The 17,474-nt window shown below is 42.1% G+C and overlaps 1 protein-coding gene across 1 annotated transcript in view; it reads left to right on the top strand.

Moving 5' to 3' along the window:
• LOC124606038 (aromatic-L-amino-acid decarboxylase) overlaps window positions 1-17,474 on the top strand; it is a 309,333-nt gene that overhangs the window by 215,710 nt on the left and 76,149 nt on the right. The window contains exon 10 of the mRNA XM_047138002.1: window positions 3,710-3,784. Coding sequence (XP_046993958.1) covers window positions 3,710-3,784 — 75 coding nt within the window. The remainder of the gene's footprint in view (window positions 1-3,709; window positions 3,785-17,474) is intronic.

Below are 17,474 nucleotides of genomic sequence, written 5' to 3'. Positions count from 1 at the left end.
TTAGGGGCACTAGAGTTTCTATTGCCATTCTATTGCACAGTCGATGCTACTTTCGTTTCCGCAGGTACTCCGTTTAATACTGTCATGATTAGCAGTCGACGAACAGCACAGTGTCGAAAGGTTTTTGGGGATCTACAAGGACAAAATCTACCTTTTCATGCTCCTCCACTGTTTACAAAATATTCTCTGTGAATAAGGATAGCTGTATGAAACTTTCACTCTGCAGCGGAGTGTGCACCGATTTTGAAACTTTTTGGCAGATTAAAACTGTGTGCCGGACCGAGACTCGAACTCGGAACCTTTGCCTTTCGCGGGTAAGTGCTCTAGCAAATGAGCTACCCAAGCACGACTCACTACCCGTCCTCACAATTTTACTTCCGCCAGTACCTTGTCTCATACCTTACAAACTTCACAGAAGTTCTCCTGCGAACTTTGTAGGACTAGCACTACTGGACGAAAGGTTAATGCGGAGACATGGCTTAGCCACAGCGTGGGGAATGTTTCCAAAATGAAATTTTCACTCTGCAGCGGAGTGTGCGCCTATTTTGAAATTTCCTGGCATATTAAAACTGTGTGCCGGACCGAGACTAGAACTCAAGACCTTTGCCTTCCTCGGGCAAGTGCTCTACCAAACGAGCTATCCAAGCACGACTCACGATCCGTCCTCACTTCCACCAGTACCTCGTCTCTTACCTTCCAAGGTCCCGAGTTCGTGTCTCAGTCCGGCAGACAGTTTTAATCTGCCAGGATGTTTCAAGGAGAGCTGTGTTTCACACGAGTGTTAACGCTCTTTACGATATTCCTCACTGTTCCATCTTCTACTCCACAGCGTTTTTGTTGTGTACTACTTCGTACACAAGGAATGGTGGCTACAGAGTGCTGCAGCAGCTGTCGTCATAGGAAAGCAGAATAGACGCAGAAAAGATTAGCAAACAAGTTAATATAGTAAACAGAAGCTTTACTTAACTGACAGCTTTGTCCAAGCGTACAAAGACTCTTCACAAATGAACATGAAGTAATGAAGTGCAGCTAATACGCAGCAGTAAGAGCATCGTATGATGAAGCTCCCTCAACTAATGCACGAGTGATAATGAGGGCCGTGACTGGGTTGCATCGGGGTGGCGAATCCGTTGCGACTGGGCCGGGCCTCGTTGCGAACGGGGCGTTTGGCTGCGGCAGACGATCCTATATTGCGGTGTCAGATGGCGCTCGTAGTACAAAGCTGCTGGAGGTGTGGCTCAGCGAGCATACTCTGTTAGGTCCGCCGGATCCGACATGACTGCTCTTGCCGTCTGATAGTACGTTACCAACTGTTAAATGTTAGTAGGGTGATATCGACATGACTTGTCACAGCTTTAGCCATTTGTAGCTGAGTGCTACAAGAGAAGTAACCGTTTCCATTAGGAGCTTATTTCTTAATATCATTTAATGAAAACAATTGTGATTGCACTTAAGTTGTTGATTTTTGTTTTTTAAATGACTGGTTTGGATCTTCTATGCGATCATCATCAGATCTACATTCCTTGGTGACAGTAGAAATCGCTGGCATGGAGCAGGTCCGTCCATGGAGAACACTGCTCAGCACTGTGTTCATTAAATAAGTTACAATATTAATAGATCACCGTTTTTCCTGCAACAACGTTCCAAAAAATTCATTTCTCAATCAGTTTACTGATTCCAGTGTTTCCGTAATGTGTGGTACGCCTCTATGGACGTAGAATGGTAACACCTTTGCAGACGTGCCCTTTTCTTATTTGAGAAATCCTAAAAAATAATCTGTACTAATACTTCTTTAAAGATTTTCGTTCTTCAAGATTTTTTATCTTGAGGATCTTTTGGTGAATTTGTGTTACAACTTAAACTGTATAGTCATTTCAAAATTTGGTGTGATGTTAAATATTCCATTCATTGCCTGATGTTTTGTCTTAAAAGTATCTCTAATACTACTGAGCTTTTCTTTTTTGTAATTTTTATCATGTGTAGCTACTTCATAATGCACTATGCAGTGTCATTCGTAAGTAACTCTGCTTTTTCATTAGACGACTGAATGAAAACCGACATATAGAAAAATGACACATATCAGTTGACGGAACATCTCGCCCAGTTTCAATTCGTAATACGCAACGTGCTTTAGTTCCAAAGCTCGTCATTTGGTTGCAGGTATTTAAGAACATGGCGTATAACGATGCGATGTTTGCGTTTTGTGTCCTTGAATTCGGTCTATGTGAATCAGTGATGACGGTTCAGCGACATTTCGTACCAAACGTCAGTTAAAAACTCCAACGAACAGGAGTCCGTAAGTGGCGCATATATTCCGTGAGATCGGTCGATTGTGTGGTGCGAAGAAGAGAATGTACCGGCTGTGGGAAATCATTCGTCAAGAGCCCGAAGAAGGCAGGCAAGGGAGATTATGTTTAACGCCCTGTTGACAATGAAGTCATTAAAAAGGAGAACCAGCTAAGATTAGGGAAGGATGAGGGAGGATATCGACTGTGCCCTTTCAAAGGGACCTTACAGGCATTTGCCTAAAGCGATTCGGGGAAATCACAGAAAACCTAAATCTGGAACTTTGTACTGGTATTTCAACTATCGTCCTTTCCAAATGAGTCCAGTGTGCTAACATTGAGTCTCCTTGTTGGTCGGTGCTCGAAGAAATCGACAAGTGCGTACCGCAGTCAACTGTCTGTCGCATCTACGGAAAGATCTACGTGTAAAATCACACCATATGGAAAGGAGAATCGTCATAATGTGCGTCTTTAGGTCATAAAATATGCAACGGGATTCACCCGAACCTGAAGTTTTTTGTACAATGTCCTCTTCAAAACTTTATCTTCCTTTACGTAGAAAACTGTAACTAGTTTCGTATACTTAGACATGCTACTTATGCCACAATTACAGCAACATAAAGGAGACCTCATTTTGAACCGTGACGATGCTTCAACACACTTTCTATCAATACATTCGTGACTACTTGAATGCCGAACTGCCATATCTTTGGACTGGATGAGCTTCCCATGATAATTATTGGACGTGGTGCCCACTATGAATATTCTTTAGTGTCCCTCCTCCTTCAGCCCACGTAATTCCATGCGATTTCTTCTCATGCGATTATATCAAACATCGTGTGTTCCTACCTCCACTGCCACTTCATCTGAAAGAGGTGAGAAGTAGGGTAATTAATGCGGACGCTGATATCAACTATGGCGTGTTGGGACATGTATGTCAAGACTTTGACTTTCGTATTGACGTTTGTCACATAATAAACGGAGACCATAATGAGCACCAGTGAAGAAAGTTAAAAACTGGTGAGATGTTCAGTCTACTGGTATGTGTCCATTATCTGCAAGTCTTCTGAAAAACCGAAGGTACTTATCTACGTCTTATGATATGCTGGAGGAATAACTCTGTATATCGTTTATAAAAATACAAGTACAGATATTAGTCAGTAAACGCCAATAATGGGAATCGCAGAAACTAATATAAAGTACAAACACTTTCCTTTTGAGTTAAAACGAACATTAGTGTACTGACAATTTTATTTCAATTTTCTTAGAAGAGAATACTAGTGTATCTTATTTTGTATTCATGACGTGTCGCATTACGGAATTCTCGCGTGCTCCGTGCTACATGAATTTCTCTTGTACTTCTTACATGTTGTCACGATTTGCGGTAACCTCTAACGTTGGCTTATTTAATTTTCTTTTTGCAGGGCTTCCTGGATCAGCTGGCCGTTAGCGTTCCTCTTCCAAGGCGTCCTGGATGACTCTAATGAAGTCCCTCTTAGGTCAGTATCCAGACAATTTCTAGCAAAATCATTGAATTCGTTAATGTGAAATTAATCGCAATACATAAGGGATATCTAGAAACTACTTTCCATTGTCAGTTTTTGCTGCAGATATATTGCTATCGTTAGAATATGCGACGTGCAGTGGCATCCATATACAGGGCAGAGACATCACTCTTAGAGGCTAACCACATTTTGCACAAGAGTTTGATGATACTCACGGAAACTTATTCGTACAGCAAATGCGAAGTATAATGTGAAAGTACGGTTTATAAATGCGTGCTGTCTGCCAACCAGTAACCATTTTCGTCGAATTCAACAAAGGGTGGAATAATGCACATGATACGGAAGGCAGTGAACCCCCGTTTTTGGGGGCAGACGATCTGGGGAGAGATGATGGGGAACCTTTGATTAACCATAACAACACTCTCTGTGCTTTTTCTGCATTTTCCAACACTTTCCTTATCACTGCTCCATAAAAGTATGTCATACGGGCTAAATGTTCCAGACATGTCTGCCCAATAGAGTCCACTATTACAATGCATGATGAGTTATTGTGCCTATAATAGAAGCATGAGGAAGGTGATGATTGGATCACAGGGCACCAGATGCCAGATATGGGTGCTTCATGAGTCTCCTGGAGCAAAACACTACCCACGTAACGGAGAATCGTCCCGGAACCACGAAACCGGAGACAGACACCCATTCTGATCATTCGTGATCTCCTGTGCATATTGATATGGAAAATACAAGTTGTATTGTTAACTGACGTTTTGGAGTGCAGTGCGGAATTAATGCCACCACTTTCTACCTGTAGCACTGATCGTCCCATGAGACTATAAACCAAGTATACATCTCAGCCTATGCCTGGGAAATGGTTCACCTTTTCCCCTGCCCCCCCCCCTTCTACCCTGTCCTCACCCTACAGAGTTTTACGCCAGAAAATTTTTCTTCATGACAAGTGATTCCAGAACGCCAGTGATGTCAAACGAGCTGTAAGCACTTTCCTATCATTTCCAGGAGAATAATTTTTCGATAAGGGGTATAACGATTTCACGTCCTGACCAGTATCTACTTATGTAAGGCGCCCTAACAAGGATCATAGTTATGGCGAAACATACTCTGGCTTACAATGAAGGCTTATTTATCATCCAATACTCTACTGTTTGAAATAGTCAGCAGTATATTCTAATGGATACCCTTTGTTTAGTGATCTAATAAAAAGTGTTGCAATTATCGCGAGATTACAAGAGCGAAATATGTATCTATGTGCTCACAGACGTTTTTTTTTATGTACGTTAGTACACTTTCCTCAAGTCTTAGACCAATATTTTTTTAATAGTTATGGAGTGAGCGCTGTTGTTAACTTTCGACATGAAAAATATCTTTCGATCCGCCACGAATTTGAGTACTATAATTAATTTTGAATCTTTTTGATTCTTGCCTAACGCTCCAGCTTTCCTACTACGTATTTAGCTATTAACATGCTACAAACTTTAAAGCAACGAGCAGCAAACTGAGTATGAAATGGAAAAGCCTGAGCAGCAACAACTAATCTACCAGACAAGAGCTACATCGCTACCATCTTGAGAGAGAGAGGTAGGTAAATATGAAGTTTTATTTGGAAAAAAAATTAGGTAATAACGCCACAAAATTAGAAGGATGCAGGATAAAATGATATGAGTGTTCTCTGCATTGAATTAAAGAGTGACTAGAAGGACAGTAAGGCGTCTGTAATGCTTTTTTTTTATTTTTTTATTTTTTATTTTTTTCTACTTTGTAAAATCAGTGTCTCCTAGAGTTCCTATGTGCACAGAAAATTATCACAATGTCTTAATTTCCAAAATTTAATCATCCAGTATTACCAAAATCAGGAGAAAAATCTTGCGATGTACGCATTCATATGATTAAGAAAACGCCAATGAGATGATACTGGTCACTGCACTGTGCATGTGTCTTTGTGTGCGCGTGTGTGTGTGTGCGTGTGTGTGTGTATTTTGTGTGTGTGTGTGTGTGTGTGTGTGTGTGTGTGTGTGTGTGTGTGTGCGTGTTTGAGAGACAGAAAGAGAGAGAGAGATGTTTGTGGAAGGAGGGGGTAGCTAAGTGGCATAAAACGGAATTAAATCATTTTTTGGACAGTGGAATCGAATATCGCTTAACACTTAGTAAGCTCACTAACAAATAGAGTGTGCATCATTTCCACACGACGAACTGCTGGCAGAAAAGATTCGCCAAATACGAGGCGATTTCAAAAAGTAAATTACACATTATTAATGCAGGCCAAATAAATTTCACTGTATGCCGAAATACACTTGCCGGCCGTGGTGGCCGAGCGGTTCTAGGCGCTACAGTTTGGAACTGCGCGACCGCTACGGTCGCAGATTCGAATCCTGCCTCGGGCATGGATGTGTGTGATGTCCTTAGGTTAGTTAGGTTTAAGTAGTTCTAAGTTCTAGGGGATCGATGACCTCAGAAGTTAAGTCCCACAGTGCTCAGAGCCATTTGAACCACTTTTTGGAATACACTTCAAAGTAGCACAGGTACGTGACTCTGTTTATCAACATACCAAATGTCTGTAAACAACGGTCGGCACGCTCTACCAGTCATTCAATTTCTCAATTACAGATGGTCACAGTACCCCTGTGTGAAAGTCCTAATCGTTGAAAAAATGTCTTTTCCCCCAGATGTTTTTTCAGCTTTCCGAGAAGCTGGAAATCGAATAGTGCTAGTTGTGGACTTTCCGATCAGCATCATCCACGTCAGTCCGGCCTTGGACAATTGTCGGTAACACTTCACCATTTGGTCCATATATCTCCTGAATTTTACGGTGAATCTCTGTGCAATTTATATGTTTTACCGACAAGGACCACACAGTCCCGCTTACATCAACTTTGCTGGACGTTTCTATTTGCCTCACTATTTCACTCCCAACCCCTGACGCACCTGTTACCGTACTGTAGCAGAACTGCGTCTGCAGGGAACTTTCTTCTGACAAAGCGCCGCTCTTGTTGCACAACAAACTTAGGGTGCGACGAACTTGCTTTCTGGAGTCCGTACGTAATTCAGAACATTAACTGAGCGCGAATGTCACAGAATCTGTACAGACAGGTAGAAACCCAAAGAACTTCAGAGCAAGTTCTCTGATACACACTTGAAAACAGTCTACGTATGTACTGGTCGCCGGCCGCGGTGGTCTAGCGGTTCTAGGCGCTCAGTCCGGAACCGCGGGGCTGCTACGGTCGCAGGTTCGAATCCTGCCTCGGGCATGGATGTGTGTGATGTCCTTAGGTTAGTTAGGTTTAAGTAGTTCTAAGTTCTAGGGGACTGATGACCACAGATGTTAAGTCCCATAGTGCTCAGAGCCATTTGAACCATTTTTTTTGTATTGATCAAAACGTTTAGGACATCAGTAATTCTGTTACAACAACGCGTGCAGGACAGTTTAAAACATATCTGGTGAACATTACCGCTAGCATTCAGAGGTGGTTATTTTCGTCTCCTTTCGGCGACTTGCCGGAGTGATGAAGACGGCTAATTTTGGTAGCTACGTGGAAGCACAGATCGCCATTTGTTGCGCCGCTCCAGGATTGAATGCTGTCCTCTGGCTTGCAGCCTGATGAAAGACTTGTACTGAAGGCGTCATCGACTCTATGGCAGTCTGAGTGCAGATTTTATGATGTACGCTATTGTAAACTGCGAGGCTTCCAGAGCAGGTCCTGCAAGCACTACTCGTAAGAAGCAGTTCTCAAGGTGAAGTGAGATAATTTCAAGTTACAGATATCCCTCTGAACCGTATATAAGCACTCCGATGTAGCACAAAGCCAGTCATCTGTGTTTGTTATAAACGAAATTGCATGCTCATGAAGGCAAGAAGAAGAAAATGACAATATTACCCAACTGTATAATTGTTGGCAATTAGGTCCAATAATACGCTGCGTTATTAAAATATTAGCTGAGTACGCAGCGTGGCCTGGGTATGTATTTCTTATAATTCTATTAGTCCATATCCACCTTTCTTCTCTCTCTGTCCATCTCCTCCTCCTAACTCGTCACTTTTCATCTCCTACTGCTCCCCCCTCTCTCTGTACACCTCCTCCACCTACCACTCTTTGTTCCTCTTTGCCTGACGTTTTCTGCTCCCCCTCTCTCCATCCAACTCCTCCTCCTCCATCACCTCCTTCCCCTCTCTTTGTGCATCTTGTACGCCATATTTCTCTGTTCCCTCCTCCTACCCCTTTCTGTAACCATATCTTCTTCTAATCTCTCTCTGTCCACCTCCTCCTCCTCTTCTCTCTCTCTGTCCATCTCCGCTTCCTCTTCTCTCTGTCCATCGTCTTTTTCCTTTCGCTGAACATCTCCTCCCTTTCTCTCTGTCCATCGCCTCTTCCCTTTCTCTGTCCATGTTTTCCTCCCTCTGTCCATCTCCTCTTACCCTCTCTCTCTGTCAACCTCCTCCTCCTCCTCTGTCGCTGTCAATCACCTCCTCGCCTTCTATCTGTCCATTTCCTCCTTTTTCTTTCTTTGACCATCTACACCTCCCCTCTATCTGCTGTCCATCACCTCTTCCATTTCTCTGTCCATGTCCTGCCTGTCTCTTTGTCTATCTCCTCCCCCTCCTCATCAATGTTGATATAGTGACTCAAGAAAGCAAAACATGCAATCGTCTTCTCTTCACTGCAACATAGTAGGAAAGCCAGAGAGGTTAATAAATTGGCCATCTTAACCAGCAGCTACCCTAGGTGTATGATGCTGCACCTCATTTACCTCCCCATAGAGGTAAGTAATATACGAATGCATCGTCTCGTGATGGGGAACTGGTAGTTGTATAGTTACAAGCCTTGAGTGAAGGAGCTGTGCATTTCATTTTTTAAATTTCTATTTATTACTTTGTATATGTAATTATTTTTAAATGTTGGAAAATGTTGACGAGAGGCTCTGTCAAACTGTTTTGTTGCACAGGACGCTGACTGTTAGCAATAGATGCAGCGTTTATCAGTAACACATCTTTATTCTATAAATAAATATGCAAGTAAATTTACTATCCTCGCTTATTTTAAAGTAAACTGTTTCGTTTTTATTTTCCATGACACGGCTGCCATCACTAGAGCTACTTCACATGAATAGGGAAGGGAAACTGGATCGTACTAGTTTCTCTCTTATGAAGGATCTGTCAATCCTTTTGAATTTTGAAAAGTAATGTAAAATGCAATAAGGCGATTTGATGACAGCAATGAAGGATTCGCTGGAAATTCAGCAGTCCATTATCAGCAAATCATTTTATAATTCTTCGAAAAACATTGTTCACAGTCCGCAGCTCGTGGTCGTGCGGTAGCGTTCTCGCTTCCCACGCCCGGGTTCCCGGGCTCGATTCCCGGTGGGGTCAGGGATTTTCTCTGCCTCGTGATGACTGGATGTTGTGTGATGTCCTTACGTTAGTTAGGTTTAAGTAGTTCTAAGTTCTAGGGGACTGAAGACCATAGATGTTAAGTCCCATAGTGCTCAGAGCCATTTGAACCATTGTTCACAATTTCTTCTGTTGCTTTCTAAAATCATTTATTGTAACTACGGTGCTGGCAGAACAAGTAATAACTTTGTTAGGTAGAAGGTTATTCACATGTAAAACTTGCATCTCTTTTACTTATTTTGTAAACTGTTTAAGATATCGAAATGAGATTTTCGGCGTATGATAAAAAACACAGGGGAATGCATTTTTATTGCATATTTAATACACTCTTGTATCACCCTAGATTCTAAAGCACGTATTGAACAATACACTCTTTTAATTGTTGAAAAGATGAATGCGATGATATACAGGCTGTTAATGGTGGCGTTGAAACTTGTCCAAAAAAATCTGAGAAATGAGCTAAAATTGAAAGGCAAAGCGGTTGGGATCAGCTATGACGCTCTTGTGCCAGGCTCCATCGCTGTATCAAGCTTTTCGATTGTTTACTTGTTTCAACAAAAACTGTACCTTTCAGCATGAGTACATAGTCATATTTGAAGCAGTCCACCCTCATACGCTAGAAGTTAGCACATATTTTCACTTACAACAAACGTAGCTGACCTCGTATCTTACCGTTTCACTTACATCTGATTACTCGGATACTTTTGTAGAGAGGTTTGGCGTCAAGATTAACAACCTCACATCACAGTACTCGTCTTTTCCAGATTTTTCCAATAACGTAAATCAGTACTTGTTTCATTACCTCGAATGATTCAAGAGTTAAGTGGAGTAACATGTAACACAATTACAAGTCCCTTGGCTTACTATCCTAAGCTATAAAAGTCATTTTGGTATCTTTAACGGTTCACGAAATAAGGGGCTACAAGTTTTCGGTAAGTCACAGTATGTAAGTAACGAGAGTGAAATTAAAATTGAGCCCTGTTGGACTCTCTCAAATAAGTAAAATTTTCCCTCCTTCTAGCACTATCTGGATCACTGAGCATAACTTTTTGCATTCTTTTTGTTATGTGTCATTCGAAGCATCAGTTCCATAAAACTTGTGCTTTTCTAAGGGAGCATTGTACCTGCACAACCCGAAAAAAGGAGTCACCAACTGTCCTTATTTTGTTTTCACGGTTATGAGTACTTGATGAATAAATGCTATTCATCACTAAACAACCCTTTTCAACCTGAAACTTCAGTCATTTACTGAAATTATTTGTCATGTGTTGCTTATTAGTATACCTTCATCATAGTTCATTTATGATGATAGAAGTTTGCACAGCAGAAATGCACTTGCTCATAGTCCCCTATAATAAACTAAGCACTTTTACAACTGTTATTATAAGACTGAAATACTCGGAATACAAACGTCTCAAAAATGAGAACGACTGGAAGTGCAAAATGGCTAAGCAGGGATGGCTAGAGGACAAATGTAAGGATGTAGAGGCTTATCTCACTAGGGGTAAAATAAATACTGCCTACAGGAAAATTAAAGAGACCTTTGGAGAAAAGAGAACCACTTGTACGAATATCAAGAGCTCAGATGGAAACCATTTCTGAGCAAAGAAGGGAAGGGCGATGTACTTGAGGACAATATTACGGAAATGGAAGAGGATACAGATGAAGATGAAATGGGAGATATGATAGTGCGTGAAGAGTTTGGCAGAGCACTGAAAGACCTGAGTCGAAACAAGGCCCCGGGAGTAGACAACATTCCATAAGAACTACTGACGGCCTTGGGAGAGCCAGCCCGGACAAAACTCTACTCTGGTGAGCAAGATGTATGAGACAGGCTAAATACCCTCAGACTTCAAGAAGAATATAATAATTCCCATCCCAAAGAAAGCAGGTGTTGACAGTTTCACAAGTCAGAGCTAAAAAATACTAACGCGAATTCTTTCCAGACTAATGGAAAAACTGGTAGAAGCTGACCTCAGGGGGGAAGATCAGTTTGGATTCCGTAGAAATGTTGGAATACGTGAGGCAATACTGACTTACGACATCTTAGAAGAAAGATTAAGGAAAGGCAAACCTACGTTTCTAGCATTTGTAGAATTAGAGAAAGCATTTGACAATGTTGACTGGAATACTCTCTTCCAAATTCTGAAGGTGGCAGGGGTAAAATACAGGGAGCGAAAGGCTATTTACAATTTGTAGAGAAACCAGGTGGCAGTTATAAGAGTCGAGGGGCATGAAAGGGTAGCAGTGGTTGGGAAGGGAGTTAGATAGGGTTGTAGCCTCTCCCCGATGCTATTCAATCGGTATATTGAGCAAGCAGTAAAGGAAAGAAAAGAAAAATTCGGAGTAGGTATTAAAATCCATTGAGAAGAAATAAACACTCTGAGGTTCGCTGATGACATTGTAATTCTGTCAGAGACAGCAAAGGACTTTCAAGAGCAGTTGAACGGAATGGACAGTGTCTTAAAAGGGTGGTATAAGATGAACATCAACAAAAGCAAAACGGGGATAATGGAATGTAGTCGAATTAAGTCGGGTGATGCGGAGGGAATTAGATTAGGAAATGAGACACTTAAAGTAGCAAAGGAGTTTTGCTATTTGGGGAGCGAAATAACTGATGATGGACGAAGCAGAGAGGATATAAAATGTAGACTGGCAATGGCAAGAAAAGCGTTTCTGAAGAAGAAAAATTTGTTAACATCGAGTATAATTTAAGTATCAGGAAGTCGTTTCTGAAAGTATTGTATGGAGTGTAGCCATGTATGGAAGTGAAACATGGACGATAAATAGTTTGGACAAGAAGAGAATAGAAGCTTTCGAAATGTGGTGCTACAGAAGAATGCTGAAGATTAGATGGGTAGATCATATAACTAATGAGGAGGTATTGAACAGAATTGGGGAGAAGAGGAGTTTGTGGCACAACTTGACAAGAATAAGATACCGATTCGTAGGACAAGTTCTGAGGCATCAAGGGATCACAAATTTAGCATTGGAGGGCAGCGTGGAGGGTAAAAATCGTAGAGGGAGACCAAGAAATGAATACACTAAGCAGATTCAGAAGGACGTAGGTTGCAGTAGGTACTGGGAGATGAAGAAGCTTGCACAGGATAGAGTAGCATGGAGAGCTGCACCAAACCAGTCTCAGGACTGAAGACAACAACAACAACATATTAACATATAAAGTGGTGTGTTGGAAAAAAGCTTATCTTTTTGAAAAGTTAGAACAGAATGGGCTCCTATAAATGAACTGATTAATCTTTCATCGTAAAATTTTAATCTCTCATTTAATGCGTGTTTCCCTACTGGCAGTGTGGAAAATGGTGAATTGGACCATGATTTGGAGTCCACAGAGTCCTCCATAACTGGCTGGGTAAGTCATTTCAAAAGAGTAGAGGAAGGCAGAGACATGTCATCTCCAAAAGGACCCCACCTAGTCAACAAACGTCGTGTTGAAAGTTATTAATTTTCGGAAATATCTTTTGATTTAGTCCATTATGTCAGATTTCTTTCCTATTGATTTAGTGATTAAGGTGGTACAGCTATATCGTGGTCCAGTAAGCAACGATATCGTGTCACACAATGGAATAACGACTTATTAGCAACCAGACATCGCAAAGTAACTTGGGAGAAGGGGGGGGGGGGGGGACACATACATAACGCATGATGCATTGCACATAATTTAATTTTGACGTGATTAACACTGAAGTGTGATACTATAAGATCTCTACTATTCTTTCTCATGATGCAACATGTTCGAGATCCTTTTGCATTAGCTTTGAAATCCTTTCATAATTTTGAATGACAATATTTTATTTCTCAAGACAAAGTCAATAGGTTCAACGTGCATAGTATGATTACAATGAGAAAGTTACAAAAACAGTAAGTGGTACCCTAACACGCAATGGTTTAATATTCAGTTAAGAAAATATCCAAGATGCTCTCAGTTGAGGTGGGACCAAGGCCAGAGTTAGTGAAAAAAAATGACTCTGAGCACTATGGGACTCAACATCTTAGGTCATAAGTCCCCTAGAACTTAGAACTACTTAAACTTAACTAACCTAAGGACATCACACACATCCATGCCCGAGGGTTAGTGAAAAAGGATAACGTACAACTCTCTCTCGAATTTTTCACAGATAAACACGAAAACGAGCCTTTCTGCTAATAACCGTTCACTACTGTAAAACACTGGTGACATACTACGGAAGTACCAATGCCCAACGCAGAATTGAGAGTCTAAAAGGCTCTTACTAAATCAAAAAATCACTGTGGAACATAAGAACAACACCAAATGCTTTCCTAACCAAGCTAAAATAAACGTTATAGAACCCGAAAGAATCACGGATCTACCATAATTTTCTTCTAAAAGCTCTGCTATCGAAAGATTCCTCTGTCCTTAGGAGTGGGTGTGTGTGAGATTCGTTAAGTTTGAAACGATGAGTCAAAAACTCTATTACCAGACGCAACTTTTTCGCCCTTGCAATGCATTGAGGACATTACTCAACGGACGTTCGTGATCAGATACAAAATGGTTCAAATGGCTCTGAGCACTATGGGACTTAACAGCTGTGGTCATCAGTCCCCTAGAACCTAGAACTACTTAAACCTAACTAACCTAAGGACATCACACACATCCATGCCCGAGGCAGGATTCGAACCTGCGACCGTAGCAGTCGCGCGGTTCCGGACTGCGCGCCTAGAACCGCGAGACCACCGCGGCTGGCGATCAGATACAACAAGCAACCTACACGCCTAGCTAGTATCTGTATTCATGTTCAAGCATGCATTTATCGCAGTGTTTTTGTCCATCCCTCCATCCCCTGTATGCGAAACAAACCGATAGGGCCGCGTGGGATTAGCTGAGCGGTCCGCCAGCACGGTAGCTCAGCGTGTTCGGTCAGAGGGTTAGCTGCCCTCTGTAATAAAAAAACTGGGTTAATGGATCAACGACGAACTGAAACAGGTATCTTGCGACATCAGCCCCGGGCAGATGCAACGCACGAAAACGAACAAAATAGATTAAAAAAAAAAGGCTAGCTGCCCTCTGTAATAAAAAAACTGAGTTAATCGATCAACAACGAACCTAAACGGATGTCTTACGACGTCCGCCCCGAGCAGATGCAACGAACAAAAGCGATCAAATTGAGATTTAAAAAAAAAAGCGGTCTAAGGCGCTGCAGTCATGGACTGTGCGGCTGGTCCCGGCGGAGGCTCGAGTCCTCCCTCGGGCAGTGTGTGTTTGTCCTTAGGACAATTTAGGTTAAGTAGTGTGTAAGCTTAGGGACTGATGACCTTAGCAGTTAAGTCCCATTAGATTTCACACACATTTGAACATTTTTTTGAAACCGATAGGCACATTTCAGTGTCAAATAAAACAGCTTTACCTCACTCATATTGTTGCAGTTCTTACTTGAAAAAAGTACGCGCACTGTAACAGCACCTGTTAGACTAAATCCAGTAACAGTTCAAGCGAACCATGTTGTCGTTTCTGACTAACTGGAGGAGTGTGGACCCAAAAAAACAGAACTTAAACTGCCGAACGACGTAAACTGTATAGAGGACAGGGAGAAAGAGCAGCGCGAAGCGACGTCCCCAGACTGCGACGCCGTCTGGTCGGCAGAAGAAGGGGGCAGGACGCAGAAGGAGGATGCGGACGCGGATGTCGAGTGGGGCGCAGAAAACGAGCAGCGGGGGCAGGCAGGTGCTTTGTGGGCGGACAGAAGGCGCTCTCACTGTGCTGCGCCGAGCTGCAAGTCAGGCAGTCACAAAGCGAGGCCCCTGCACTGGGAATCCCGCCTCTCCACCCTACTGTCTGGTCACGTGGCCCACTGCCGGAGCCTGATGCGCAGCTGCTGTGCGATTGAGGCTCGCCGGTTTCGGGTTTTTGCTCTAGGCAAGAGGCGTGCAGGTGCTCGAAGTCTGCAAAATGGGTCGTTATGTCAGAAACACGTCACACAAAATAAAAATAAAAAAATTAAAATGTAGTTCCAATGCAAAGCAGCCAGTTCACCCACAAACCTTAGATGTTTTTGTCTCAATAATTTTCCTTCCCTTTACACGGTACCTATACCCACGTATACATGTATTCCCTGCGAGCTATTGTACAGTGCATAGCGGAGGGTGTACTGTACGAACATTTTAGATTTTTTCCTATTCCATTTGCATTTTGAGCGGCGGAAACATGACTATCTATTTGCCTCAACATACTCATAATTTGTCTCATATCGTCATTAACCTTACGTAAGATACAAGGGGGTGCACAAAAATATGGGTACAGCACAAGAAATGCATGCTTAAACATAATGTAGTTGCTAGCAGGGGTTGTACTGTCATATTTGACCATGAAAGGCACCTGTGCAATGCCCTCAGTACGCTGCAAGTGTCAGTCGTGTTCAGAACAGTGTTCTGTGTAACTGTGAGTTCATTACGTTGGAACTCAGTACATTCGAACGCGGAAAAGTCATTGGCCCTCGTATGGTGTGTGCTTCATGCCAAGCCTTCCTGAGTTTAAATTTCAGCAAGATAATGCCCACCCACACACAGCCAGAGACCGCTACGGTCCTGCCTCGGGCATGGATGTGTGTGATGTCCTTAGGTTAGGTAGGTTTAAGTAGTTCTAAGTTCTAGGGGACTGATGACCTCAGATGTTAAGTCCCATAGTGCTCAGAGCCATTTTAACCAGTCGCCAGTTGCCGCCTGAGTAAGAAATATATCAGGGGCATTTCAGGCCCTCTCAGGCTGTTCAAGTCGACTCATGGTGATGTGATTGTGAAGCAGAAACGCGAAGAAACAACCGCAGCTAAACCAAAACCGGACGAGTCTGATTTATAGACGGACAGGAACCGTCGAGCGATGCGGAGGGTGGCTGTACAGAATCGTATGAAATCAGCAGAAAGAGGCAGTCGTAAAAAAGCCAAGTGCTACCAGTAATCCAGCTCGTGCAAAGACTGTGCATAAAGAGTTAAGAAGGTAATGCGTACAATGGTATAGCAGCTCGTCACAAGCCATACATTTCTGAAGTCAATGCAAGCGACATTTGAGGTTACAGGAAGAGCGACAACACAGGGCAGTGGATATCTGGAATGACATGATTTGGCATGATGAATCACGCTATTCTCTGCTGAATTCTGACGGAAGGGTTTGGGTTTGGCGAATGCCTCGAGAACGTTAGCTGTTATCATGCGTAGTGTCAACAGTGAATTAGGCAGGAGGTGATGTTACGGTATGGAGGTGGTTTTCGTGGTTAGGATGTGGTCTCCTCATTGAGCTTAACAAAACTCTAAATGCAGAAAGATATGAACATACTGTAGAGCATTGTGTTCTGCATACAGAGGAGGAGCAGTTCGGAGACGCTGATTGTACTAGCGCGACAATGTACCCTGTCACAAAGCAGCATCTATGAGACGATAGTATGTGGACAGTAACATCCCTCAAATGAAGTGGCCTGTCAAAAGTCCCGATCTGAACCCAACATAACACCATTGTGATCAGTTATAATGTGTGCTTCACTCAAGACTCCAATATCATCACTTTCTACGCTGTCGGCTCTTGGGGAAGAATAGGTCGGCATTTATCCGTAGACATTCAGATACCACATTGAAAGTGTCTCCAGCAGAATTAAAGCCGTCATGAAGGCGAAGGGTAGACGCCCTCTAAGATGCGCTATTGGTGGACAGGTGTGTCATTACGTCTGATGAACTTATACATTTGAAAATCTCTAAGACAGAGAACCACTCCCCAGTTACACTACTGTAAAACTTACGGACAACGCAATCTAAATGCCAATGTCAAATTATTTGGCCCTATGTAGTGAAACTGAAGCTGACGTAACGTATTTATTCCAAGACTGTCCCTATTACTTCCCATATATATAAATGAAATTAATAAAGTTATAAAAGGAAAGGTGTTCAATTGAGCAACAAATGGCATTCAGTATTACGACATATTTATTTCCCAAAACATGAATGACATGGAACACAGATCAATAATAGCACGTCGATTACATTCAAATTCGTGTTTCATAAAATGTAGTTGAAACTATTTAATTATTTTTAAATAAATACTGACCTACAAAATTTTGCGTGATTCATTTATCACCCGTAATATACAAGCCCAACGCAATCTGACTGCTATGCATTGACAACGTCACTTCCAGTAATCAACACAAAAGAATGGCCCTGAATTGCAAGAAATCCTAGAAATAATACAAATCCAAAAAATATGAAATTAAAGAAATATGAAACTACGTCCAACTCTGTTAATTGCCTAAACTCATTTCAGTCACGA

The sequence above is a fragment of the Schistocerca americana genome, chromosome 3, assembly GCF_021461395.2.
Source record: "Schistocerca americana isolate TAMUIC-IGC-003095 chromosome 3, iqSchAmer2.1, whole genome shotgun sequence".
Lineage (NCBI taxonomy): Eukaryota > Metazoa > Arthropoda > Insecta > Orthoptera > Acrididae > Schistocerca > Schistocerca americana.
Note: the sequence above shows the minus strand (reverse complement) of the source record. Positions and strands in the feature narration are given on the sequence as shown.